This window comes from Momordica charantia (genome assembly GCF_013281855.1).
Source record: "Momordica charantia cultivar OHB3-1 chromosome 11 unlocalized genomic scaffold, Mcharantia_2.0 BLBB01000011.1, whole genome shotgun sequence".
NCBI classification, from domain to species: domain Eukaryota; kingdom Viridiplantae; phylum Streptophyta; class Magnoliopsida; order Cucurbitales; family Cucurbitaceae; genus Momordica; species Momordica charantia.
The window spans coordinates 3803092-3830932 of record NW_028275159.1 but is presented as its reverse complement, the minus strand read 5'-3'; the positions used below and the strand labels follow the sequence as shown (position 1 = coordinate 3830932).

Here is a 27841-nt window from a genome sequence, read left to right as displayed (position 1 = left end):
AAAAAAAACATATAATCGATTTTAAAAAAACAAATTTTAAATTAAATTTAACTAAAAAATCTAAAAAAATCTTCAAGTAATTGATTTACAAGAAAAATAAAGTTAACTAACTAAATCTTAAACCAAATTAATAGAAAGAAAATCAATTTAATTCATTATTATTAAACATTTAAATTATGTAATTAGATTGATTAAAAATTATCAATAAAAAAACAACATTAAACTTTAATTTAAGTATATTACTTATATGATTAGATAGGATGGTTAGAAGTGATTAGTTATAGGATAATTAAGCTCTGTATTATTTACTAATTTAAAAAATTTCCATCAATATCCACTATTTTCGTAAATTAATTTTTTCTGAAATATCCATCGACATCGACATGTCCTCGACATATCCGTAAAATCGAGACCTCGACATTTCCATCGATATCAACATCTTGAACCTTGATTCTACCCCACTTTGTTATTTGTTTTCATCCACCCATCTTTATTTCTTGTATATTAAGTTTTATGTTTATTATTCTACCCTATAAATTTTCATAATATCTATTTTAATCATTGTTCAAAGTATATCATTTTGATTTTTATTGTATTATTTTGTTTTTTTTTTTTTGAGTACATATTGTATTATTTTGTTATTTGATACAATGGAGGTAGTTTGAATACATACCACACTAATATCTTAATACATTTACTTATTTATTATTATTATTTTATGAAAGGGATATTAATTCATTTACTTGAAGTAATATTTTGAAAATTCTAGATAAAATGAAATAATCTTAAGACCTAAAATGAAATTTTAAACCTTCATATTTCTATAGATATCAATTTGGTATTCATTTTTTTAGTACAACAAATGGGAGGAGTGAGAGTTTGTACCTCGGCCCCACGCGCTACACACAAGAATGAATGGTTATGCGGTCGGTAAACTCTTTTTGCAGGCAGCCTATCAAACAAATCAGATCATGTATTTTGAAATATGTCATTCCATCGTGTACATGTCTTCGGTCTTTCATTTTGATGTTCCTGTTCATGTCCGGAGCGAGAATGGGCACGACTCTCCCTCTCCCCGTTCTACCGTCCAAAGCATGCCGGCCATTCGAAGTTCTGGAATTGGGTCTGGTAAGATACCATTTAATGTTGAGCTAAGTTCATGTTTGCAAACTTTGGTATTCAAACCATTTTCCCAGATTAGAAAAATGAATTTATAACTCTTTCAGAGGGCAAGGGCAGGAGGGAAATTGATAAACTTTATTTTAACACATAATTCAAAACTATAATATATTATTGCCAACTCAAAAATAGTTTAAAGGGATAAGAAAACCTATTATCGTTCTAAGGACCAAAAACAAATCCTCAGTTCCTGTTTCTGAATTAAAAAAAAAAAAAACTATACCATGTTATTGAAATTTATTCATATTAATATAATTTAAAGTGTTTACTCTTAAATTTGACAAATTGTATCAATTTTTATCATAAACTTTCAATTCATCAAATTAAACCCTAAACTTAGATAAATGTTGCAACATTTATCTTTCTATTCAATTTTCTCTAATTTATTCAGTGATTATAATAAAACAAAATGTAAAAAACTCCCAAAAGTTACTAATTTTATAAAAATCAAGCTTCACACAAAATGAAATTTTATTAAAATTAAGTTTCATTTCAACTATTAAATAGCTATGCCAAAACTTATAAATTTTATTACGTTTCACTTATTCTTAGGTTGAATAAAAGAAATGTATTAAGTGTACTCATTCAAGTTCAATATATAAATTATATCAAATATTGGTAAGGACATTTTTAAAACATTACATAGATTTACAACATATGCAGGCCTATTTAAGAATGATTTTAGAATAAGTAATTTTAGGCAAAGAGATTTCCAAGTGATTTTTATATAATTAAAAATAATTTTAAATGATTAATATTTAAAGTTTAAGGGACAATTTGACAAAATTATTAGAGGGAGAAAAGTTTGAGAGAAACAAACAACTTAGAAAGAGAAATTTTAGAGAATAAGTGATAAATTTTAGACTCGGAAATAAAGAGGTGGGAGCTAAAATTTAGAGAGAGATTACAAGAGAAAAATTTCTCAAAATTTAAGGTGAAAATAAGATGAATAGAAAACAATTTTGAAAACCGAAACAATAACCATTTTAAAAACTAATTTTCTATTAATTTTTTAGTCAAAAATCACTTGGAGAATCAATGTGATTGATTGGGAATCACTTAAAAGTGGTTTTGAATTTTTCCAAAATTACTAATAAATGATTGTCAAACATTCTATTTTAAAATGAAAGTAATTTTGACATTCACAAACATATCTTAAATTTTGCAAAACAAATATGACTATCCAAATATTCTCAAGTATCCTTATAAACTTTCCTACAAAACAAACAAACATAACTATCTAAAAATGTAGGACATCTAAAATTTCAATTATTTGAAGATTTCGAACGTCTGTGTACCAAAAAAATAAACGCCCCTAAAAGTTTAAAATATGGATAAGGATATGGATATGTAACTTTTTTTCTTTTGTAAAAATTTCCTTTTCATGGCAAATTTGGATAAAAATGTTCAGATTTTGGGAGGTATGGACGTGGCTGTGCTCGAATAATCCAAAAGGATAGACAGCCTTTTTCATGGATTCTTTATGCCCCCTTCTTAACAAGAACTAAATCTCATGGAAGATTTGAAGAAATATCGGAATCAATCAAAAGTGGATTTTTTTTTTTTTTAATTCCAAAGGGGGGAAAGTAGCCCACTTATTTATCTTCCTTTCTTTTTTTGGTTGATAACGACTGGTTTTCAGAATTTTAATCTACTTGGGAACTATTTTGGTCATGGGCGAGGTAAAATTGCCGTATTAAGTTCACTTAGGAAAAAAATAGAAAAAACAAGGCTGTCACATCCGATCAAATCGACCGGACTGGATGATCCAACTAAAAAAGACTCTCTCTATAAATAAGAGGACAGGTATAGAGTGATATTCTCAACTAAGCTCCTTGTCTGACCTAGACACCACACTAGCCTGCAAATCTCGTGGTAGCATCAATAATTTTTCATGCTAAATTCCCATTTTTCAGAATGACTGTTTTATTTGTTGCTTTTGTAACTGCCCCCAGACATCTAATTCTCTTGAATTTTTTTAATTTTCTTTTCCCTAAAAATCTAAGAAATATCAGTTTCAAAATATCAAAAATTCAAACCAAGATGAGCAGAGTGAATAATATCAAAGATGTATCACTTTAGGATGGAAGAAAAATTCGTGCAATAGATTCAAAGGAGCCTTTTGGATAAAATCTCCACCGCATAGAGTTCTTGGGATATGTAGAAATAAAAGATAGTCAAGAATTGAAGCAAAAAGAAGAATCACAGGAAGGAATAATGGCTAAAGGTCACCAAGAGACAAGTTAAGCTACCTGTCCTACTATTCTCAGCCATAAGGAATGGTTAGAACTTTCTAAAACGTTAAACAACTACGAGGATGGAGATTCGAACCTAAAACCTATAGGAGTGGAGATGGATATTCAAACTTACGACCATATCAAGGCTATCCATCCTTTAACTAATTCAAGCATATCGACCCTTCAGTACTGAGTTGAAAAAAGGAAAAGGCATCCAACTTGATTTATAAAAATATGGTTTAAATAATATTTTGGATCTTCTACTTTTAGTTTATTTTGGTCCATGTACTTTAAAAATACTCATTTTGATTCTTGTACTTTCAACTTTTGATCATTTTAGTTACTGTACTTTCGAAACATCTGTTGTAATCCCTATACTTTTAAAAGGTAACCAATTTAGTCCATCCATTTTCAGCTTTTATCTCATTTTTTTCGAACATAGTATTACCCTAACACTTCACTCACTAACTTTTTTAAGTTTTTTAAAATATAACCTAAAATGTGTGTCAAAATTTTGCAAATAGGGATCAAATTAGTCACTTTTTAAAAGTATAGGAACCAAAACGAATGTTTGAAAGTACAAGGACTAAATAAACGAAAAGTTAAAACTACTGGGACAAAAATGAATGTTTTGAAAGTATGCACTAACATGAACCAAAATCAAAACTAGAGACCCAAAATTTATTGAAACCTAAAAACAATAACAATAAGTACGAGCAACTATAGAATCATTCAGATAGTGTAGCTTCAAATATTTATTATTAAAAATTTGAGATGATATAAGAATCATTTAGATCAAAAGCATCAGCAGAGTAGAAAGAAGTCACTGACCCAAAGACGACGCTCAGGAATGGTAGCCCCACAAACGTAATGGGTTTCCCTCAGTTGTCCCTGAAACCTGCAAAATCTAAGAGTAAGGAGCCTGCAACTTCACATTAAAATAATGAAACCTGAGTAACATTAGTGACTTTGACTGAACCCTTTAGATGGTTTCAAGTCTCAGTTTCTATATTAAAATCTAGAGGTTTGGCTTTAACCAGAAGAAATCTAAGATCTGGGACAATATTTTGGTTGATTGAATATACATTTTTCAAGTTTCAGTCAGAAAATAAACTTTTGGGGTTAAGTAATATTAGCTATAAACTAGATGGGGTTTACCTACATAAATCATTCCAAAAGCTCTCAGTTCTTGTGATTCACAAATCTTCTTTCCTCTCCCTAGCTAAGAAGCAAGGAAAAGAGAACCCGCTTGTAAATTCTTTTCATTTTCCAGAATAAAAGTTTCAGTGACATTTTCTAAATTGTGATACGAAATGAAAAAACAATTTACCATCCTCTTTCATCACCTTTCTCACACTTGTTTGGCTCATCATAGCACAGAAATTATCATACAGGTTCATACACTAAGCAGAGGCAGCAGAACTGCAAAGTGCAGCTCGAGTCTGCGAGTCGTCCACCTTCATGAACGCCTTTCAATCAAGTTCCAAGCAGTTGCCAAAGACTTAAGCTCCTCTGAGCTTAAAATCAGTAACGATCAGTTTGTAGGTACATTTCCCCATGTTGTTCTTAATTTTCCAAGTCTTAAACACCTTGAGCTTTTGGTTCAATGAGCTTGAAGGTGAGTACCTCGATATCTTTTTGACAAAGATCTTGATGCCATTTTTATCAACTGCAATTTGTTCGCTTTTGAACTGCCCAACAATTTTGGAAACTCACCAGTTTCTGTAATTTTTCTTGCCAACAAGTTCTATGGATGTTTTACCATCAAGTTTTGGTCACATATCAAGTACACTGAATGAAGTAGTCGTGATAAACAATAAATTGAGCTCTTGCTGCCTCAATGTGGCGCACAATAAGGCTCTCTGTGTCTGCAAGCTTCTCGAGCTGCAGAATTTCAGGTTACAATACAACTTTTTCACTGGAAAATCAACTTTGCAGTGTAAATTATTTCTGACCAGGCCTGTAAATTACGATCTCTCGGAAACGCTTGCTACGACCAGTTTCATGGATTAATTTTGAAGTCGACAAAGATGGTACTACCATTCTGCTCCTTCCCAGGTTCTGATTCTCTGTCACAAATTCGTTCTTCTAAAGTTCAGATATATTTTCCAACCTACTCGAAAAACAGTCTAGCTGAGCAATCGGGAGCAGATTATCACATCAGGCAACTCTCAAGCTGGCTTCAATTTGGAAGCCTGCACAGATTAGCTTTGCTAGTTTCCCTTTAATTAAAGAAAAGCAATGATCAATGCCACGCATAACTCATCTTAACAAACAAAAGTTATAGAAAATCTGAAAAGAAATTGCAAGTAATTAGTCAAGAGTAGCAGAAAATTCTACCAAAATTACAGCTATATAGATAAGGTCTTTCATATATCAGGGCATCCCACAGGGGTTTTTACAAGAAGCCACCCCAATTTAAATTAATTACAAAGAGAAAATAGTTTCTAAACTCAATGTGTAAAGATACAAAAAATTACGCTAGCCTCCCCATTGAAAATTATCAGATGCTCCAAGAAAATTTTTTAAAGCATTTGCCCAAAGCTATAGACAAGGTTTTCAAAAGTAAAACATATTTAATGACCAAATGTAGATCTCAATAAAGTCTAAATGGATATCTACCACTAATCCAAAGAGGAAAGTTGTTGATTGTCTCTCCACACTTCCTCACCTCATGACTCGTCGACAGAGTGGTCATCCTTAATGGCCCATTGCCCAATTAGCTGTATTGCATCCTTCTCAAACTCTCAGATCCTAGACAAACGAAGAATTCACATTACAACTCTGCTTTTTCTACTTGCCCATGCATGTTAGGACAAGTAAATTTGTTCACAGTTGATCTGACAAAAGTTGAATATATAATTATTACACAGCGAAACTGATCCAAAAATTGCATCAGAAATTGACGGATCATAATCTAATATGTAAAATGGCTATTAAATACATAATATCAGAATCTGATACACAAAACCATCCCTTAAAACATGCTCTCAGAAGCCAACAGATGATTTAATGAAGATTGGAGAGTAACAAGACCCAGGAAGAAAATTTGTACCACCCGAGTTGAACGTGGGGAGTTTTAGTATACATTGAAGCTTGCATCATGCTCCAGAAAAACTCATATGCTGACTTCCATCATCAGTCAAAAAGCCCATATGATGGTTCTCATTAAAAACCATAAAATTATTGGTGATGTGGAGAAAAGGGAACATTATGTTCTAATTGGGAATTAATATCAGGATGTAAGGGCTGGAGAAAGCCACCATCTGGCAAGTTATCCAAGCCTTTTACTTCTTGTTGAGTGCAAGTCACATGTAAAATGGCATGGTCAAAAACAACAGAGTTATCTGCAGGGCTGTGCAGAAGGTTTAGCACACGATCCTGGTAAACTTGAGCAGCCAATAATGGCCATGCATCTTGCTGCCTTTTGCATAACATTGAGACTTTGATGACATGTTTACAGAGATTTCCCATCCTTGAACAAGGACAATCACATAATGAGAACTCTGAACCAGGATTCCAAATTATATATTCCACATTTCTTTTTGACTGAGACATTACTTTTGCAAGCTGAAGATTTGGCTCATCCAGCATAACGTCAACATCTGGGATATGTAGTGCCCTATTCCATGCATTATTTAAGAAGGATTTATCTCTGAAATTTCCAAAACATCCAGTCTCTAGACTGTATTGGTCTAACCAATATGAGGAGTGAAATTGAGTTGTAAGAGTGTGGATCAGCCAGTCAACTCTTGACCAGGCATTGTTGCTTTGCTCTTTGAAAAGCTTGGATTTTAATCTTATGTGATATGCTTCAATCGCAGCATTAGCCTCCAAAGTGGAAACAGGGAGCGACCGTATACCATTAACCCACAATACTGTAAAACATGAAACCATGTTAAGACTTGAGATCAATGATTCGAGATCATAATGCGGCATATCTACAATGGCCTATAACAAGCATTAATCACTTGATGGTTCCTTCTAATATATTTGGTATCAAAGATTAAATTACAGCATGCATGTTTATAAGGTAAAATTATAATGAAAGCAGTAACGAATTAGATGGAAATTATCCTTTCCATATGGTTCGATAATAACTAAAAAACTAAACTACTAGAAGATGATAATCATGGTACTTAACTTGTATTTGCAATAACCAACTTCAATAAGAACCTACCTATGTCTGGCAACAATCTTCTCGTGAAATAATCAACAAAGACACATTGATCAGCAAATATTTGCTTAAACTCTTCAACCACATCTGCAAAACTTGGCCCAGTCCTCGTGCAATACAAAATTTGCCCTAATTGCTTAAGCATCTCTCTTTGCACATCCGAGTTAGAACACTTATTAAGAAGATTCTTAATCCAACTGCGACGAACATGCCATGTGCATAATAGAACCTGACATTGAAAGGCCTCCCTGGAAATAACCATGACATCAACATTAAAAATGATTGTTTAAAAACCAATTGCACCCTCTATATAGAATGCACATCCAGAACTAACCTTATAATAGAAGCCTCGAAAAAAGGATTATCTAATAAAAAGGTATCGATTCTCCATCTGGGATCCTTCGCATGCAGTCTTTCAGCTAGCAATCCAAGCCATTTCCGAATGTCTTGATTAACAAAAGAGGATGCAATAACCCAAGCAACAGGAATAGCATTTTGGGATGAGTCAAAAACAAGTATAGTACAGAGTGGAAACTGCCATGAGATGTCAAAATATTAGGGACAAAATATTGCTATCTCTATTCAAGAATGAAACAAGAACTTGAGAAATCTACTACATCGTTCTCTTTATCATATCATGCAGACAGTGTAAGACAATAGGTCAGAGTTCAGACTATTCATTTGATTCATCGAGCCAATACGATACAGAGACATTTAGCTCATAAGTACCATAAATATTGGCATTGAATGACAAACATTTCACAACTACGTGGCACCTTCTTGACCGTGTCGTTGAAACGATTTAATGTTTGCTTAGTTGTTCAAGGACATGCTTATCCCTACCTTGCACTAATTAAACCTCAAACTCGAGCATTTTATATACTGTTCTAATTTCTAAATTTATTTTCGTCTTTTATAAGGTTAACCACACATACAAGATGGACGACTGCTGTACAAATTTGGTACCTATGTATGCCGAAAGTGGGACTACACTGTCAAGTTATGACATTCTTTCTTCCTTTATGGAAGGCAAAGGATGTTATATTGACACCACATGGAGAGCATGAGAAGTCATCTCACAATTCACAAGGACATGACATAATCGAAAATATACCCGTAGTTTCTTCGATCCAAATGTTGAATGGCAGGCAACAGAGCTGTTACAGCCATAATGCAACATCTTTTGTAGCTGCCAATCTGTCTGTATGCCCAAGACAAAAGGCTCACGGTCACTGCTCTCTTGAAAGAAGAAAATGTTTTTCTTATGACGTTGTGCCCATATCTTCACACTACAATCATCATCTGTATGTAGCTCATGTGAAGAACTATGAATAACTCTTTCCATGTTACGGACATCATTACGAGAAAGAAAATCATCACGATTTTGGGGTCCCCCATGCCCCTGTACAACCTCTAGATGGTGCTGAACAATATTGTCAATAGGTATTCCTACATACAGCATGGACATAATCTTTTGACGTAATTCCTCTGAAATTCTCAGAGCATACATAGCTCTCGTTCCAATAGCATCATGATCAAGTATCCCATGGCAAGGGGCTCCTGACTTGTCAACATGCTTCCTTTGGTTATAGACGATGAGAGCAAGATGTGGCCGTGCATATAAGCGCTTAACAGTGAAATGGCAGAGGCAGCCTCTCATCATGTGACATCTTCCTGGTCTGCTGCCCTTCCCTGATGCAGGTTTGATGATTGAGCTACTCCTAATACCTGATTCACTTACTCGATAATCTTCTGGACCGTAAGAACACCAGTACCTGATCATGTTACATTTAAGCATTTAAGAGGTCAATCATGCGAATAAACTAAAATACTACAGCTAGCATTATCCAAATAATTTTTTGGAGATCATACTCATGTCTATTACTTCTTGAAATTTTTAAATATTTTTAGCAATGCTCTTTCCTCCAAACTTGAGTCTATAAGTTTTGCCAGTTATGGGGAAATGGGATTATTTAGGTCCACTGTTTCACAGAGATCCGTTGATTACACTGGAAGCAGTATCTTCAGGTACATCAAAAGGAGTCAAGAAAAAGCAAGGGAAGGACCAAAAAGAGACATTCAACCACCAGCAGGACTACAAAATACAGATACAACATACAATATATATTCGAGATAACCATCAACCCTTGGCTTGCTGACCCTCCCTGCAGTTCTCTTCCTTCTTGATTCAATGCGGAAGCGAGCAGGACAATCTGCATTGGAAGATTCTCCTTTAACGAAATCTTCAACTCTAGAAAATGGGACTAGAGCAATATCAGCACCACCTTGACGACCACCTTCTACTTTTTCCCACTTGATATGAGCAGCAGAAAACACCAAGCATGGAGGATCTTGCACCGGAAGGTTGAGAATGTCCTCTGTTCTTGGCATCTATGATGCAAAACGAGAGAAATCAATAATGACTCCTGTTTCATAAGAAGCTTGACAATAATAAGTCAAACTGTCCTTCTTTCTTCTTCAAAATCGTTAAACAACAGACGCAAGCAGTCAGGTTGTCTCTCTTTTCTGTGTTTTTTAAGGTATCGATGAAGGAATTAAACGCAGAAGGCACCCACTTTTTCTCTTCGAAGTTAAGCTGCTTACTCTGTCTCATATATCACTGACAAGAAGATAAAAAATAAAAGACGACAACATTAGAGAACAATTTTTTTTCTATTCAAGCCACGAAACAACTTATTGTGAACTCCCTGGCATTAGAAGGGTTGATGCGATGCCTTATCTCCTCCTCCCTTTTCATAACTTTCTTTTGGACACTTACACATTCCCATAGAAACAGTTGTTGAAGTGCAGAGAATTTCTGTTGGTCAATGAATAAAGGGGATTCAAAAAAACACCAACAATTACAGAGGGAACAAAGAGCTGAATAAAGTAGAAGAAGAAAACAACTTAAACGTAAAGGAAACCCAATGGTAGGTGCTATCTACTTCTTTACTAATTTGATTCTAGCTACAATAAGGAAAACAGTGGACCGAGAGGTACACACCAACGACGAAATCAAGATTTTCCATCTCATTCAAAATTCATAAATCTTATTTCAAGAATTGATATGCCTGATCATTAAGACGGACACGACGCGAACATTAGTTATCGCGGAGACATCGCAGTGAAAGGTTGAATCAAAGGACTATAACTTACCTTCTGTTCGTGGCCCTTCATACTGCTCGAGTAGCTTGATGAAGCATAAACGCGATACTATTTCCAGCAAATTGGAAACTGGAGACAGCATCCTCATCAATGAACGAAGCCCTGAACATAGACATAACTAAGAAAACAAGAAAGAAGGCTGATAACAGAGTAATACTAGTCGACTTTGAAATCGAACAAGTTTCACTCAATGTGTTGAACTGTGAAATCCACAACACTTACTCAAAGACAGTGAGATAGAGAGAGAGAGAGAGAGAGAGAGAGAGAGAGAGAGAGAGAGAGAGGGAGAGCAGAAGAGTTTCAAAAGAAAACATTCACCGTATAGTAGGTCGACTTCATTGAACAATCATGACAGTCGAATTCTGCCATTCGAGTTCCGAAGTTCTGCCATTATCGAGCAGCTGAGCTGCTGTGACGATTGATCAGACAGCAGCAACAACGAAATCGGCTTCGTTCTCTCGAAATGTCTCCTTCAAGGCGAATTCAATGGCGGGAAACAGGTTGCACGAAATCTATCCATAGTTTCATATCGGAAACCAGAGGAAGTGGTGGTGGCAGAAATGGCAGCGTCGATTTCGATCATTTTATAAACCAGAACGAAAAAGGGCGGAAAAAAGGAGGGGAAATCTTTTGTTCTTTTTTTTTTCTCACCGAAAATTGAGTTGCTTTCTACACGAAAACGCCGCCGTTTTTCTCAAGTAAGCTCGCTGTTTCCAGTACGACTATACTGCCTACCTTGAATGAGAATCACGATATTGTCGAAAATATCTGTAAATATGTTTTTCCTTTTTAATAATACAATTTTAAATATCTAATTAGTCTTTTTCTTTAAAGAAATTCATGGGTGGGAATTTGGACTTATGATTTTGTATTTTTTTTTACGACCATTTAATTAATTTTATAGTGTGTACATATTTTTGTTATTCATGCAATAATAGTTAATTTATACAATATTAGCTTAGATATTGATTTACTATTATTATTATAATAATTAACGTTTCTGCTGTGTTTTATGTTTTTAAGATTTTGCAACTATTTTTAGCTCCTATACGTTATGGTTCAATTTGAAATCTAGGTCCAAATCAAAACTAAATTTAAAATTAAAAGAATCTTGAGGGACCAAAAAAGTAATTTCCTTCCAGATAAATTATAATGAGAAATATGTGGTTAGAAAGGTGGAACACCAGCTAATCACATTGTTACATGTAATTTTTCTTCTTCTTCTTTTATTTTTATTTTTATTTTTTTGTCCGTTTTTAAATTTATAAATAATTAATTCAACCACCACAATGCCAGTATTCCGCAACAAAATTCAACCGTTATATGACACCCACAAACACAAATACGAGTAGGACTGATAATGTTGGAAAAATTTTGTTTTTAAGATAAAGCTTGAGTTGATTCGTTGTTTTTGTCAAATAATGTTTGTTTGTTTATTCTCTAGAGCTTACGTCTCAACCAAATGAGCTAATATTCAGGTTGGTTTCACAAGTCATATATATGTAATAATATATATATATATATATATAGCCTCAAATTATATAAATCGACTTTGAATTCATTTTTTCCTCGACTGTTTTAACCACAGCAAACTAAAGTACATTCAAATTCAAAATCTACAAAACGACATATTTGAGAAGTTGAAACTTCAAATTAATCACACACTGGCATAGTTCCAGATTTTCAATTCATTGTCTCTATTACAAAAGATACAAACACAATCCACAGTATAATACACATCTTCAAAACGCTCAAAATTATCAATAGTTCAAAAGAAAAACAAATCATACATTATAAAACCAATGTCACGATGACTCATCACAAGGGTAAGTCACCATTTTAGGAGCAGTCATATGGTTAGTTTCTATATGATGATCTCAGGGGTAAATCTGTACATGCAGATCATTTTTTCAGCACTCACAAGTCGCATCCTAATATATACTTACTTCATGGAGATATCCTATAGATTAGAAGTATGCTGGAAACATAGGAAGGAAGGCGAAGGAGATGACCTGATTTCGGGAGGCACAGAGATTTTGTGAAGCCTATCCAAAGGGGTTGTTGCCAAAGGAAGGAGCAACTGGGTCTGTATTAGGGGCTGGATATCTGCTACTTGGCTGCGCAGGTGCGGCGTTGAAGGACCCAAAAGGACGTGGGAACGAGGATCCTCCAGAGTTATCTACTCCCTGTGCTCTGCAGCGACAAAATAATTATCCATTTAAGATATTCTTTTTTGGGTTAAATTCTTAGAATGGTTGATTTGGTACATGAACTATGAACTTTGTGTATTATAAACTTTGGAATTTGGATAGACTGCTATTTAGTCATTGTCATTAATACTATTAATGAAATATTTGATGTGACATGTTTACCTGATAAAAACTAGATTAACATGATTTGACAAATAAGTAATAGATGAATGTATCACGTATTTTAACGGAGATAATGAAAGGAGTTAAATAGTGTTAAGAATCCCACATTGAAAAAATAAGGGACCTAACAAAGGTTTATAATAAACATGGCAATTGGTTTTAAAATGGAATTTCTTAATCAGGAGAGATATTCCCAACCATACAAATATTGGGAGCTAAACTAAATGAACTGAAGGCCGAAGAAAAGTAATCCTAATGTAATTTAAAATTTGCATAAACAGAATTTACCTTAAAGATGGAATATTCCCATACGACTGTTGCCCCACGTATGAGCCTGAGATTTGTTTAAAAGGAAAATGAGCCCTTTGAAAGATTTGAAGGTGATTACGAAGAGAACTTTCAGGGATCATACCTGGATATTGGGCTTCGGCTTGGTAGTTATAACCGTGAGTTAAGCCTGTAGAAGCTGGCATGCTGGTAGGAGGACTCTGCAAATATGGCGTACAAGGAAATAATTCTAATTATGTAAGCCATGGAAGGAGGAAAGCCATAATATAGCGGTAAAAAAAGAAAAAAAAAAGTTCATTTTATCCAATGCTTCACAGCTCAATTCTATAGGTACAACTATCGGTGAATTTATGTTGGATAAAATTCGGTCTATCCAAGTAATATTCACACTACCAAGAAATGCGTGACGAATGTCAGGAACATTCATCCACAAATACTAAGATGTATCAGACCAACAAAAATGAAATTTCACCTCTGTCCCTCTACAAGTCTTCAGATTAAGAATCACTTGCTAATTTTGCAGGTGTACAACTAGGGTGATAAAAGCAGCTCAACAAGTGAAACTCAATATTTATATAATGGATCCCAAGATTTGCACATAAATGCTTCACACGCATACAAATGGATTAAAGATTGCTTCTATTCAATCCATAATTAATTCTATTCTCAATGAGATATATTGGATGAATTTGTGTGATATAAGTTAAAGCAGCGGAGGATTAAGCAAAGAACACATGCAAAATGATTAAATGTAAACTAGCTGGATGAAATAATGGAAAGAGTAGAAATCATTAAATGTCTGGTTGTGTTCGTACTTGTGAGTAAATACTACTTTTTCCATCATCCAGATCAAATGGGTTTGTTGGTCTTGCAGTCTGCAAACAAAAATGATGGATTAATTATCTATGATATATTTTTGAAAAGAATAGAAGAAGAAAAAAACTATACCGCTGGGGTGGGATAATACTGCAAGCTGTGATCCATGACACGATTAGTTACAGCCTGCCAACCTGGATGCGAGGTGGCAACTGGAGGGTAGCTTACAGCAAAAAGGTCCTGTAAATAAGATTATGCAAATCATTAATTTAAAGCATGAGTGATAAATGAATGATATTTAAACTTATTACCAGAGGAAGTTCCTTTCTTCCACTAGAACTCTTTTCCGTAGATGGAGGTTGGAATCCAACTCCATTGGTGGTACCCTGAGCTGGTTTTGAATCAGCATCTACCTTTTCAGCTGAAACACTTGAATGTCCTTGTGAATTTGATTCCTGTGAAGAAGTCCACTGCAGCAAATAGATGTGTGCAGCCGCAAACGAAGCAATATGTTAAGAAATTTTAAGGCAGAGTTGAGCTTAATTTCTTCCGATCAGAAACTCACATCAAGCAACTCACTTCAAAATTTGGAACAACAGCTGAAGTTATCAGTTGTGACTGTGAGTTCAAACCATTATCTCCAGAAGGATAATTAGAAGTCTGTTTTTGCTGCGTGTTTGGAGGCTGCTGTCCATTAATAACTTCTAGTGCAATGTCACCACCTTTATTGGATGTGAGTTGTGGAGGGCTTGCACTAGAAGGTTGCAGTAGTACATTTTCAGTTGATCCAGCTACGGAACACTCAAAGCTAATTGGTAGTGCTGTCTGCCTCGTAGTGAAATCCGGTGTAAGAGTACTTCCAGAAACAGTTGATGGAGCATCAGCTTTTATAGGTCCATCAGTCAGATTATTATCAGCTCCAGCTCCAGATGATGGTACTGATAATTCAAAAAGCAAAGCTTCCAAAGTATTTGCACTGGGCGCTGCTGATGTGTTTTTCGTTGAAGATAACTCAAAAGCGTCCCAGTTGTCATTATTAGATGAAGGCATCTCTTGGGTCTGTGATGTGGCAGTAGCAGCCTCAGAAGGCTCAGGACTGGTAAAGTCAATTAGGCTCTCTACGTTGTCTATTTTAGTTTCCACTGGATTGGCACGAACAACATTCTGGTGGCAGGACGATGCAACATAATGGAAGAAGTCAATTTGAAAACTGAAGTATAAGCTAGCAAACACTAACGGGTCAGTTTCTGTGTAAAGAGATCACAAAGACAACCAATGGAAAGATCAAATCTGGAATCTTAAGCACGACTTATTGGGTTAGGTATAAGGACAACAGCAAATTTTATACCTGATCTGGAAAAATTGCATGCAACAACTTTCAACGTGCCAAGTACTTTGCCCAAAATGGGGAAGAAAAAAGAGTTCAATGAATAAAATGACAAAGAAGTTAACAGCATGGTTTCATTTGAAACAATGGACATCAAGCCTCAAGAAGGAGATCCTGCAATAGCATATTTACTTACCAGTGTTTCCTGTCCTCCAATGAGATTAGCATAATTAAATAAATAGAAGAACCATATTCAAATCATAGTCCTGAGGAAAGATATAGAACAATAATATATAATAGCACTGCAAAAATTGACATCACAGAACAAATAATACCGCTAATCAGAATTGACCAGAACACTCAAGTCCAGCAACCTTATCGGCTACAAACCTGATCAGAACCACCAGCGCCCATCCCTTTATTTGTTCTAACATCCTCCTCAACTCTTCTGGGAGGTTCAATTTTGACCGTCGTATCTTTATTATCACGTGCCAATGCAGGAAAAGACTTCTCTAAGTTTTCTTGACTACGGTTTAACTGGATAGTCGATTGGAAATCTCCACTTGCGAGCTTGCGAATTCCATGTCTATCATCTTTGATTCTATTATCTACAACCTCAATGCGTGTGAGGCTTCTCCTATAGCCTCCAGATCTGGAGTTTTCTTTTGAATAACGAGGACTGCTTCTCTCATCGTAGTAAAAAATTGGACTCCTAAGTTCCCTCTTTGAACTAGATCTTGGCATTTCATCTTGCAGGCTCTGTAAACCACCATAATACGGAGTAGTCTTTCTCCCTTCTTGTGATGAGTCCTTATCAGTCTGTATTATACGAAACATTCTGTCAACATATGGAAACGATTTTACTCTGAGTTTCCAGCATACAGATACGTCATTGTTGGTTTATATCCAAAATGCTCATAGCGAAGGGAAATTTACTCAAATGCAAAATGTCAAGATGAAACTTTGAATAAACAAGAGATGAAATTTATATTTAAAATAACGTGGAAAGAGGACTGCGTACACATGAAAACATTGGCTTTATCAATGATCTTATTGGAAGTATAAGCATTTCAATTCGTGAATGCAGAGCATGGAAATAAGCTAAATGAATGTTAACCAAAATGAGTATACATATCAGAGGAGCTTACAAGTCTCAACCTCGGGAGCTCATCAACACTTTTCTCACCCGCGTATTTCCTGTCAACATAGACATGCTTTATGAAGTCCCGAAGCCGATGGAGATTGCTGCGAGAAAACATAGGAATTAGAAGAAATTACATGCCAATTACAGCATGTAAAAATATATAATGACTTCAATAACCTGTTTTCTGGATAAGTATGACGCTGGGGATCCCATGTTTTTAAATATATTTGCCGTGCTCTCTAGGTAATTACAACTCAAGGTTAGTGGCATACGAGATGTTAATAATGAACCAATTAACATCAAGGGAACTGCATCTCACCTCATTGCCTGCTGCTTGAAGAGCAGTCACCTCATCTGCCGTGAATTTTGCCATTGACACTGATTTTACTCGATGAGTAAACTCACGACTGGGGAATCATGAAATTGGATCAAGATAAGCAATGTTGAAATATCTATATTGCTACAATTTCAAAAATGTCTTTTCAAATTCAGTTTATACAAATTCATCGTAAAAATAGAAAGTAATATGGAACCGACAATTTCCTATATGCAGATAATTGAATAGTGATTTCAATACTTACTGTACTCCACTACAATTTGTACAGACAAATGTCAGGAATGTTGTACAAACATATTGCGGTCCCTGTTGAAGGATATATATAAATGTCAAAGATAAAATTCATAAATATGGACAGAAGGAAGAATTATGCATGTAACCAAATGTCTGTAACAATAACCAATGCATGTAAAATAAACTTAATTGGCATGCATAGATGGTGTAGAACCACATATCAACGTCCCAATAGACTGAAGTTTAAAATGCTCTAATCGAGTTAAAAATTTGCTACAAAGAATATAGGGGATTGAATAGCATGTGCATTGTTAACTTATTGAACAAGAAGGCTATTAGTATTGCTCTCATAGGATTCACTATTGACTCGAAAGTAGATATGGAGCAAGAACATGGCAAAATACTGGCATTATATTTGAATGAACTGTCTGTATAATACTATTTTAGCTAATTACCTGTGCTCTCTACTTCAATTTTAAAAAGAAAAATTATACTGAGATTAACATTATCAATCACATTAAACCCTAATTATATATGGAACTCTGACTAGTGACACATTATCCAAATGAATTAATTTGATCAACTATTTGGGGACATTTTTCTTATAGCGAACTTCGGCTTTCCTCCTATTAATTAAAGAACTCCATTATTTTCCATTAACAACCCTGCAGTTACTGTACTTCAAATTATATTCACGCAACAATTCTAGATACAGCCTAGACACCATATCAGTTACCACATATGAATTCATATATGCATCTCAGAACTTTAATTAGAGGAAAATATCTCGTCAGTGATTAAAAATATATATTCCATCAATTCTCACTTCTAGTTCATCAGCGAGTAACAAACTGGGTGAGGAATTCTCGTACCAGACTATTGCAGTTAATACATCTTCGGTTCTCTGGAAGTTTCAGAAGATTACGAATGGTCCTTTCAATTTTGTCTTCTTCCTTGACGCGTTTTGGCATCTTTCAAATTTCAAAGCTACTGCATTAAAGAAAAAAAACAAAAAACAAATTTAAAAACGTCATTTCCGACAAAGCATGTATTCAAGAGCAATTAAATCGATAAATAGAACGAAAACAAATTCTAGGTTTCTGAAACAATCATAATAGAAATCCTCCAAACAGACTCTTCCAATTATTATACAAAAAGTCGCTTCTCTCACCGATTAGTTCCTCGTTTTCCTGAAACCAAACAAATACCAAAATGCAATGGGGGATAACGTACGTACCTGATCGACGATGCAAATTAAGAGTGAAATGGCATGGGGAGACGCGCAGAAGAACCCTAGGCGAAACCGCAATGGCGAAAGAGAATATGAAGAACAGAGAAACGAGCCGGATCGCAAAGAATAGCAGGGACAAAGGGTCGAGGGATTAGGTTCAGCCATGTATACGAGAAAGTAGGTGGATGTTTCAATGGCGGGAAAGCACAGCGGGGAGGGAGGCCGTTACTAACGGTTGGCTGATAAGATTTCGGCCCTATTCAACAATAAGAACTTGGGACTATTTATTTCAAAAATAAAATAACTTAGGACTATTTACATAGCTATGCCCTCCCAACAAAATATTTACAAAAATGCACCATCCTTCTAAAATTTTTAAATTTCATTAACCATTGGCTCAGCGGTTTAGTTCTAAGTTTAAAAATAGTATAATGTTAACTGATTTGAGAGTTGCCGTGTTCTACCTATATTGAATTTAGAAAAACTAGAAACTTAGAAGCAATCTGACAAGTTGTTCAAAAAAAATATATATATATATATATGACAATAAATAAAAAACATATTTCATAACTTTTTATATTTTGAAAAAAAAAACTTTTGACTATTTACCATAATTATGTCCCGCCCTTTTAAAATTTTATAATTTTGTTAATCGTCGGAGTAGCGATTTGGTATCATGTTGACTTGTTTGAGAGTTGTTTGCTGCTCCATCTAGATTTAACTTATAAAAGTTGGAAAACTTGAAAAAAAAAATGTAGCGACTTTGACTCATCCTATTACAAATTTGAGTACATAAATGCTTATGGTTGTCGTTATTATTATAAATACAGTCATAAGAGTAGTAATGATAATGAATAATTTTAAAAACAAGTATTACAATTTCTAATTTATTAACAGAGTAGATTGAAAATATATTGTAAAAAAAGTTTTCGCATTTCCATTAATTAAAAAATAATCTTCATTAATCAGCACTCATATTTTATTGACCACTAATAAATTTTTTGCAGCTAATAAAAAGAAATGTAGAAAAGTAAATATATTTGTTTTATTTCTCAAAAAAATCTAAGAAATTGTCAAACCCCCAAGTACTTTTATTTTCCAAAAATGCATTAGAAAATTGAACCAAATTAGACCAAAGAAAAAAATAGACTAAAAAATTTAAAAACATTTTGATTTCAGAAAACAAAATAATCATTTAAGAAAATCCCAAAAAAAAAGTTGCAAGAATCAAGAAATTACTTGGGAGAAGCATTATAATGTGAATACAAAGAACTTAAAGCATTGATCAGAGTAGTTCTTCAGATGTATATACAGAGAAATAAAATGTAATGGCAGTGAAGAGATGTTGTATTATTTAAGCTAGATGCTCATTTGATGGATGGATTGGAACACTTTAGAAACTGAAGGTTAAGGAGGAGAGGAAAATGGGAGACATGGAGGGGGAAAAGTGAGGAAAAAAAAAAGATGGGGAAAAAAAGCTGTACAAATATGGGCAACCCTAAAGAATTCCATACACCCCCTCTCCCTATAAACCTGATATCAGTACAATATTTTGCACTGAAAATGAGAGGTTCTTCTCATCATTCTGGCCTAAAAAAGAAAAAATAAAAAGCTTCCTTGTGGCTCTGGGAAGCTGTTGTAGCAACAAATTTTTTTTCTTAATCGCTTACGGCTCGATCGCGTCTTGTCGTGTCAGAACTTCGCTATTGAATCTGCACATAATCAAAAATAAAAAGGGCTGTACCGTCGACAAAAGTAAACAAAACCCATTGCTAACAAAATCGTCGAACCTAATGCGCTTGTCGTTGGGATGTAGTATTATCAGGTGAGAGCTCAAGCGATTTCGGAGGAAGTTGTGGTTGTCGGGTTTTGGGGTTATCGTCACTTCTGTTTCTTTTTCTTTCTCTATCCATCCCCGTTGGAGTCGTCCTCAGAGGCTGCTTTGATTGCTTCAGCAGTCATGATAGCAACCACTGCCTTGTGAATTGCGAGGTCTGCTCTGTATAGCAACCGTCTGGCCTTTTCTCTCTTAAGCTTAGCCATATTGCGTGCGTGCTGTGCAGCACCAGATGCATCGCGGAGCCTGAACTCATCAAGATCGGAACCTTCCAACTGTTCGAGGATCTGCCTTTGTGATCCGTCGAGGTGGTATCGTCGGGGGCTTGACCACTCGGAAAAACCGTTATTCCATCCGCTTAACCCATCTCTCTTTCCAATCATTCTCTGATTGAAAGAAGACGCCGTCATAGGGTCATATGGAGATGACCACGCCCCATACTTTCTGGACTTGCTCTTGTGAAGTTTTGGTAGAAAATTCCTCTCCAATCCGTCATTACTCAAAATGCCACCTTCGAGTCGCGGGGAAAATACACTGGAAGATGCGTGAATCAGAGGAGAATCTTCCAAGAACTCGTAGTTCTGGCCTAAATAGGCCATCTTATCATCCCCAAGAACAAACCCATTCAATCTTCTACCTGATACAAACAAACAAAATAAAATTGTTTGAGATAACTTCGAAAGAAGTCAACATGAGTTTTATTCGAGATAAACATCAATCATTAGACGACTCGAGTAAAATGGAAATAGAAGTTACCAAATCCATGCAATCCATCCGGATCACAAGCGATGGAATTGCTCTGACCAGACATTGAAAACCTCCTATGGGACCTTTGCTTTGAACCTTTATTGGAGACTTCCAGGCCTCGGGGTTTCAAACAGAACGCGAACATGGGCGGTTTCTCAACTGATGCAGCCTTCTCATGATATCCATTACAGTAATTGTTGTTGTTTTTGGTGACTGCAGACTCCCAATCTTTTAATTGCTGTTGGTATGTTTCCCAAAGCGGCGGCTGAAAAAAGCACAAGATGCATTTCTTGTTGTCAGTTTAAACAAATACGAACATACTGGGATCACCAAAGTCTAGGAGAGAGAAGACTAAAGTTGGGGAAAAGGGACATAAATGAAGTATATGAAATAAATTCTGAAGGTATCAGTCTGCCTATTTGTTCAGTTTTTACCTCTCACGAGAGAAGCATCTGTTTTCAAATTTCTTATTTCTATCGAAGCAATGGGGCAAAAGGAAGGAGCAGAAAAATGCAGAGACTCATAATATGCAGGAATGTGAAGAGACCTAAAAGGTACCTGAAGATGTCGAATTAAAGGCACTCCCTTCCGCCGCCTTTTCTGCTGCCAATACTCAAATATGACTTTTGTCAAGCCTGATGCCAGAGTTCCATCCGTCACCTCTGCTATCTCATCATCTGTGAACTCAACACGTTGCTGAGCGTATGCAGCCTTCTCAAATGCGTCCATTGTCCTCTCGAACACCTCACTTGAAACCTCCCCCAAGCCACTACCGCCAACTTCTGAAGAAGTTTGAATATCCATGACCCACTGCTCATCATCGCTATCCATGTCATACAATACACGGCTTGGATTTAAAGCCATTTCAACATCTGTTTCCACCTGCCGGAAGTACTTGGAAGGATTCCGCACAAATGGATTTTCTGCAACATTTTCATCATTTTCTTCTATCAAACTAACTCCAGGGATGGGAATATTCTTAACTGAAGCTGCTCTAATGTTTCGATTGTAACACTCCTCATGCAACTCCTTGAAGAGTGCCCACTGGCTTCTATCTGGAAACTCCAAGATCCAATCCTTTCCTCCTTTCCACATCATCACATGAGTATACCGATTTGTAGATCCAGGTTGCAAAAATTGATGAGCCTTGTAAGAATACTTGGTAATTCCTGAAAGTTTCACAGCAAGCTTCCACTCATTATGCTCAAAGACCTCTAATACCACCCTTGCCCCACATTCCCTCCACCCTCTGTCACCAAGTGTGATTAACACATTTGCATCACATGATAGTAATTCTAAGTTTTTTTGGGATCCTCTAGCAACATCCGGCCTCTTCTCGCTAGCCTTTCTAATTCGCTTGTAAGGAATTCCTTTTGGGTGAGCATTTCTGCTCTTTGAGCTATAATCAAAACCTCCAAAAGGCAACAAGTAAGACACCTGAGTTCGTGGTTTCTTAGTCCTATTTCCCAAACCATTGTTGAGAAAATCCTTCCCATCTGACCATCCATGTGAGGGCAATCCAAATGATGATGAGTTATTCTTATTCCGATGCCATGTGCTTCGTGGTGCAGTGGGGTTCGGGCTGGGAATGATGCCAGAATTCACATTCCATGCCATATCCATAGACTGCTGAGCACTGTGCAACTCCCCATCCCCATGCTGAAATGATGGAATCGCAACACTAAGATCATTCGAAAATAAATCAGAACCATTATCAGATCTTGCCACATTAGGTAAAGGCATTGATGATATGGCACGTCGTTCTTTCGCTGATTGGTTATTTTCCAATGGCCGCGTCCGCCTCTTGACATTGTCTGAATCCTGCGACCCTGCACAAGTTTCAGCAACTATGGAACTACCCCTTTTATATTGGGAGGACTGTACCCAATCTCCATCCTCACAATCAGAGAGACCAGTTCCTAAATCTGACCGAGCACCAGAATTCCATCTATCGGATGCCTTTGATGAGGTACTTAGACTATTATCACAGTCATCCGTACACATGTTGTCGTCCACAGTCAATCTACCAAAATTTTCTGGATGCTCAACTGGATCATGACGTCGCAAGCTTAAATGAGCCACACACCTATCCATAAGCAGCTTGAGATGCAAACTTAGAAAGAAGGTAGGTGCAGCAGTAAAAGAAAGAGCAAAAGCAGGAAAGTTTCTTTTCATTTCATTGGAACACAAATTAGAATGACCAGTATTCACGCACGCCGATCCTTTGAGGTTGATACCAAGACTACTAATCTTATGTATGCCCTGATAAGAAGAGAGACACTGAAGGAGTTACTACAAGCGTGAAATATCTAGCCTTGGATTGGAAAACCACACAAGACCAGGATACAGAGAAAGCAAAGTTATATCAAAAAATCTTGTAACATGCTAGGACAACAATATAGTATCCATAACAATTTTGTTCCTTTTTATTTGTCAATGAGAAGTTTGAATCTTGTTAAAAAAACTAATAATATAGTAGATGGCATAACCAAAAATAAAAGAAGAAGAAGAAGAAGAAGAAGAAAGAAAAAAGATAGACTAAAGAAGTACCTTGACAGAGGAAGACTGGCCACAAAACGGAGACGTACGGAACTGACTTTTTCCATTTTGAAGCCTTTTGATATTATCGTAGGTGCATTCAGTCAATGGAAGCTGCTTAGCGAGCAAGCAATACTTCTTCAGCCGATAGTCCAGGTGAACCCACTTGGAATTCTTTATTTCTGAGAAGTTATAGAAAGCAAACACAAGCTGCTTTCCAATATCCTGAAGGCATGAGAATTTGAACCTGATAGAAGTAACGGGAAACTGAAAATCAGCACACCTTCCCTGTTTACTGGGTGACTGAAACACTTTCAGGACCAGAAAAATGAAAGCCACTGCCTGCATCAAGCAACCTTCAAACAGGAGAAATCTCAACCCAACCACATTATCCACAAATAACATCTCTAATTGAACCTTTGGCCATATTAACGTCAATGTGCCATATTGGATGAGCATCGCCAAATGGAATAACCAGAATGTCTCTGCACTAAAGGTGACATTCCAGAATGAATATTCTGGAATGCTTAACTCAAACCTCAACTGCCCCTCTTCCATCCCTGGAATAGCCAACTGTAATAACCCAGCATCATCAACACGCCATACTGGCCTGTGTGCTTCCGACCTTTTTGGGGAAATATCTGGCTCTTCCACATCATCAATTTCACCAACACTAGAATAAAATGAAGCAAAAGAAGAACGAGTTCTTCTAGAGGCATACTCTGTCTCACATTTATGGGACATTTCAGTGCCTATGTTGCGAAACCTTCTCCTATAATATACGATAGGAAGTTTGCTAGTTTTAGAACAAGTGGTGATTTCATAAGCAGACTTCTCTAGCCCATCCATATCACCTAATCTTTCTGGCAATTCTGAAATTTTAACCAATTCTATTTTTTCCTTTCCGAAGTAAGAGAAATTTGAAGGCGGACGTACATTTGCTGGCTTTTCAAATTCCTCCGACCCTGATTTTGAAGATAGGCTAGAAGTTTTCTGCCTCTTTGAACTATGAGAAGGAGATGATTTAATACGATGAGTAGATCGAGCCAGCCAAGAGATGATTGGCTCAGAATCCATGTAGCCACCAATATTGCAATCATCCTCTGCAATCACAGCACTGCTTTCTTTTCCTTTCCTGGGTCTTGATTTCCCTTTCTCATTCACAGAATTATTTCCCATCGCTGACTTCCTGCGTTCTTCCCTACCAGGAACTTCACTAGGAAGTAGCAACAGTTTGAACCTTTCATTTTGAAGGTCAATCCATTCTTCATCGCGATCATCATATTTGACATGATGAAGCTTCCTTTCTTTATCATAGTCATTCACGAGTCCAAAGTACCAGGTTTGGTCCAAAGGCCAAAAGACTTTGATCCTCCTGTTCAATACCCAGACAGCATCCAAGTCCCCAAATAAAATTTCATAAAAATGGCGCCTTTTCCGGGAGCTTTTCTTTTCTTTCCGTTGTTTCCTAGGCCTCAATACTCTTCCAGCAGCATCAACTGATGGCACTTGGGGACCAGATAAAGACTTAAGACCGCAACTAACTATATCATGGCCAGAAGACAACAAGAAGGATAACCCATTAGCTGGTGGCAATGAACCCTTCGTGTTTGATGAAAACCCGGTACAATTTGGATCAAATCTAGATGATAACATTCTTGCAGCATTCTCCTCCAGATTCTCTTCATCATCTTCCGGGTAGCCATCACGTTTCTTGGTAGAAGAATCAATGGATACCTCACCCTCCTTTGAATAACTTTTGCTCCCAGATGCAGAAATCTTTCTTTTCCTGGAATTCCTTCGTGGTTTTTTAGATGACAGACTGACAGGCTTTACAACCAAACGATCGATATGCTCACCTTCCTCCTTTGATCGCAAAGTTGAATTTGATTCATTTTCTCTAATCAACTGATCAGCATGCCCATCTTCCTTCTTCTGATGCTGAGTTGAGCTCAACTCATTTCTGCCTTTCTCTTTTAAATCTTTAAACCCTGACTTTCTATTCGTCTTACAGCATTCCAGCTGATCACTTGAATCATTGGCACTAGATTTAGCAATCTGATCCACAATACCAGCTTTACCATCCAATTGTACAGATGGCTTCAAAATCTGACCATCAAGAGATTTCTTTCGCCTAACAACACCCCTCTTACGCTTCGGGATTTGCATAACATTTTCGTCCAAAATAAGTGGAACTTTGTTAAACTCACTACTGCTATTTAACTTTTCTCTTGACTCTAACTTGACGGCCTTCTTTGAATCGTGCCCACTCGAACCTAGTCCACCATCATACACTTCATCCAAACTCCTCCTGTTCTTACTATGAATACTATTGAAATTACTAAGGGACACCTTTTTCCTATTTCTTTTCCCGTTCCTCTGCTCATCACCATCCTCTGCCCGGACCTTTCTCTTTAACCTCTTATTCTGAACCTCTTTGGACACCTTTGATTCGTACAAACTCTTGAGATCCAAAGATCTCGATTTCTTCGGAATTCCAGTACCATGTGCGTTTTCTAAGCTATTTTCCATCGACTTCCCCAAACGAAAACTCCCAATCCAGAAACCCCCAATTTTCATGTTCCATCATTGTACATGCATATAAACATTTCTCAGATCTGTGTCACCGAAACCAAGCCAAATATTAAAAAAAACGAAAATCCTCGCAAATGAACACGCGAAGTGATCACATCCAATTGTCCATGCATTCATCCTATTCTAGGATAGATTCGGATAAACCAAAACTCATGAAAATTTTAAAGACAATGAAAAATCATATACCTACCTCAACCGATTGAACCGCGAATAATAATCGCTTCGTCTACGAATCGTGTCGATCATAAACCCGAATGGTAAATTAGGGCTTGAATCGGAGCTATCTCATTCGAAACCCTAATAGATTCCACAATTTTCCCAATTAATTTTCGGCAATTTTTGAATTTTTGCCCTAATATTTTAATTTTAACCGCGAGAAACGGACGGAGCTAGGGTTTCTTTTAGTTCCACGACGAGCAAGGGTTTACTTTACATATCGAAAAATAACAAAAAAGAAAAAGAAAAAAATAATAATAAGCCTAATAAACCTGGAAAAGAAAAATGAAAATTGAAGCGCTCTGGACACGCCACGTGTCGTATAATCGACCGTTGGATCGGAATTCTATGGTTGCCATCTCGTTCTCCTGCTTCCTAGTCTTTGATGATTTAATGCAGCTTGACCATTCGGCCGGCCAGCAGGGCGAATATGAACGGCTAAGATTCGTCCTTCAAATTTGGACGGACGAGATTTAAAATCCTTTCGAGAGTTTTAGGAAATGCACGATATTAGTGAAATTTCCGTTTGACGTAAAAAACAACAAATAAAGCAATTTCCTCTAAAAGGAAACTAATTTGCCCTTGATTTTATATAATATTTCGAAAATACCACGGAGGTTTGAGTTGGGAGGCGCCATAAAATAATCGGAAGCTGCACTCGCGAAAAGCCGTTGAGATTTAAACACTTGCTCTAGTTTTGAGACACGTGGACATTCTTGCTTCAACTGAACTTTGAGGAAGCGAGTTTCGGATACGACATTTAGGTGGCGCGTGGGCTTGTTTTTCAGCTCTAGAAATAACAGTACGAAGTGACGTGGTCAAAATAAATATTACATTGGGGAAAAGTTAACGTGATAGACGGTGCTTTTGCCGATCCGATGGACGGACGGCTCGTTAACGTTGAGTGGCTTCGCCAATTAGCCCTGATTAATCTGCTAAAAATAATATTTTAAAATATTTAAATATTATTTTGATGGTATTTTTACTTTAATTCATTTTAGCTATGGTAGTTCAAACCGTTCATTTTGATTTTCAAATATATTTAAATGTGACCACATTGTATATCCAATGAACTTTTAAATTCAAAGTATTTTTGTGACCAAAATAATATTTAAATATATAAAAATATTTTTTTTTGTTTAAGTACAACAAATATTTGAATGCATAGTTTTAACTGTGCATGCTAGCAAATCTTAATGAATTGTTTACTAAATTGCAATTTTATTCCCTTTTAAAATGTTTATATTAAATTTGAGTTTAAATTTCATTTTTCTCTTTTTTTAATGATAAATAATTTCATTATGGTATGAAATTACAAAATGTGGGAAAACTCGAATCTTCATTTCTTCAAACAATTGCATGAATAGCAATCAAATGACTTCTAAAATGACAATAAGTGTC

The 27841-nt window shown here is 36.0% G+C and overlaps 3 protein-coding genes across 23 annotated transcripts; all 3 read right to left on the bottom strand.

Moving 5' to 3' along the window:
• Nucleotides 1–793: 793 nt before the first annotated feature.
• Nucleotides 794–11446, bottom strand: LOC111020586 (uncharacterized). Of its 18 annotated transcripts, none has more exons than XM_088119767.1 (13): nt 11077–11446; nt 10750–10860; nt 10170–10411; nt 9879–9984; nt 9713–9806; nt 8708–9368; nt 7928–8127; nt 7597–7841; nt 6088–7294; nt 4763–5638; nt 4575–4638; nt 4248–4314; nt 794–1125 (listed from the first exon to the last, which is right to left on the bottom strand). In XM_088119767.1, exons 4-9 carry the CDS (start codon nt 9982–9984, stop codon nt 6600–6602), a joined length of 2001 nt encoding a protein of 666 aa, XP_087975893.1. In that variant the 5' UTR covers nt 10170–10411; nt 10750–10860; nt 11077–11446; the 3' UTR covers nt 794–1125; nt 4248–4314; nt 4575–4638; nt 4763–5638; nt 6088–6599. The 18 variants fall into 18 exon arrangements, with proteins under 18 accessions (XP_087975893.1, XP_087975891.1, XP_087975892.1 ...); XM_088119765.1 differs by having other exon boundaries at nt 9713–9984; nt 10170–10213; nt 10373–10411; nt 11077–11443; XM_088119766.1 differs by having other exon boundaries at nt 9879–10411; nt 11077–11443.
• Nucleotides 11447–12411: 965 nt separating this feature from the next.
• Nucleotides 12412–18892, bottom strand: LOC111017258 (ArfGap/RecO-like zinc finger domain-containing protein). 2 transcript variants are annotated; one of them, XM_022292993.2, is made up of 14 exons: nt 18514–18892; nt 18149–18266; nt 17287–17348; nt 17025–17112; nt 16883–16944; nt 16710–16806; nt 15952–16380; nt 14814–15398; nt 14546–14704; nt 14367–14474; nt 14234–14293; nt 13543–13618; nt 13419–13464; nt 12412–12951 (listed from the first exon to the last, which is right to left on the bottom strand). In XM_022292993.2, the coding sequence occupies exons 2-14, from the start codon at nt 18245–18247 to the stop codon at nt 12804–12806; spliced, it is 2019 nt and encodes a 672-aa protein (XP_022148685.1). In that variant the 5' UTR covers nt 18248–18266; nt 18514–18892; the 3' UTR covers nt 12412–12803. The 2 variants fall into 2 exon arrangements, with proteins under 2 accessions (XP_022148685.1, XP_087975497.1); XM_088119371.1 differs by lacking the exons at nt 16883–16944; nt 17025–17112; nt 17287–17348; nt 18149–18266; nt 18514–18892 and having other exon boundaries at nt 15952–16399; nt 16710–16809.
• A 934-nt stretch (nt 18893–19826) lies between these two features.
• On the bottom strand, nt 19827–26646 carry LOC111005924 (Enhancer of polycomb-like transcription factor protein). Of its 3 annotated transcripts, XR_002600806.1 has the most exons (6): nt 26415–26646; nt 23642–26247; nt 21650–23353; nt 21101–21356; nt 20298–20981; nt 19827–20219 (listed from the first exon to the last, which is right to left on the bottom strand). XR_002600806.1 is itself a non-coding variant. In XM_088119745.1 (5 exons), exons 2-5 carry the CDS (start codon nt 26207–26209, stop codon nt 20413–20415), a joined length of 5097 nt encoding a protein of 1698 aa, XP_087975871.1. In that variant the 5' UTR covers nt 26210–26247; nt 26411–26646; the 3' UTR covers nt 19827–20412. The 3 variants fall into 3 exon arrangements, 2 of the variants coding, with proteins under 2 accessions (XP_087975871.1, XP_022133352.1); XM_088119745.1 differs by having other exon boundaries at nt 19827–20981; nt 26411–26646; XM_022277660.1 differs by having other exon boundaries at nt 19827–20981.
• Nucleotides 26647–27841: the final 1195 nt, after the last annotated feature.

Excerpts from the sequence above, each read along its gene's own strand:
- LOC111020586 (XM_088119765.1), bottom strand. The coding sequence starts at position 9,984 with ATGCCAAGAACAGAGGACATTCTCAACCTTCCGGTGCAAGATCCTCCA. Across the intron at positions 8,128-8,707 it reads TTGGATCGAAGAAACTACGG|TTTCCACTCTGTACTATACT; the intron begins GTATATTTTCGA and ends ATCTCATGGCAG. Across the intron at positions 7,842-7,927 it reads TTCGAGGCTTCTATTATAAG|GGAGGCCTTTCAATGTCAGG; the intron begins GTTAGTTCTGGA and ends GGTTATTTCCAG.
- LOC111017258 (XM_022292993.2), bottom strand. The coding sequence starts at position 18,247 with ATGCCAAAACGCGTCAAGGAAGAAGACAAAATTGAAAGGACCATTCGT. Across the intron at positions 17,113-17,286 it reads ACAAATTGTAGTGGAGTACA|TCGTGAGTTTACTCATCGAG; the intron begins GTAAGTATTGAA and ends ATGATTCCCCAG. Across the intron at positions 15,399-15,951 it reads GCGCTGGTGGTTCTGATCAG|AATGTTGTTCGTGCCAATCC; the intron begins GTTTGTAGCCGA and ends TCCTGCCACCAG.
- LOC111005924 (XM_088119745.1), bottom strand. The coding sequence starts at position 26,209 with ATGAAAATTGGGGGTTTCTGGATTGGGAGTTTTCGTTTGGGGAAGTCG. Across the intron at positions 23,354-23,641 it reads GCCAGTCTTCCTCTGTCAAG|GGCATACATAAGATTAGTAG; the intron begins GTACTTCTTTAG and ends TCTTCTTATCAG. Across the intron at positions 20,982-21,100 it reads GGATGGATTGCATGGATTTG|GTAGAAGATTGAATGGGTTT; the intron begins GTAACTTCTATT and ends TGTTTGTATCAG.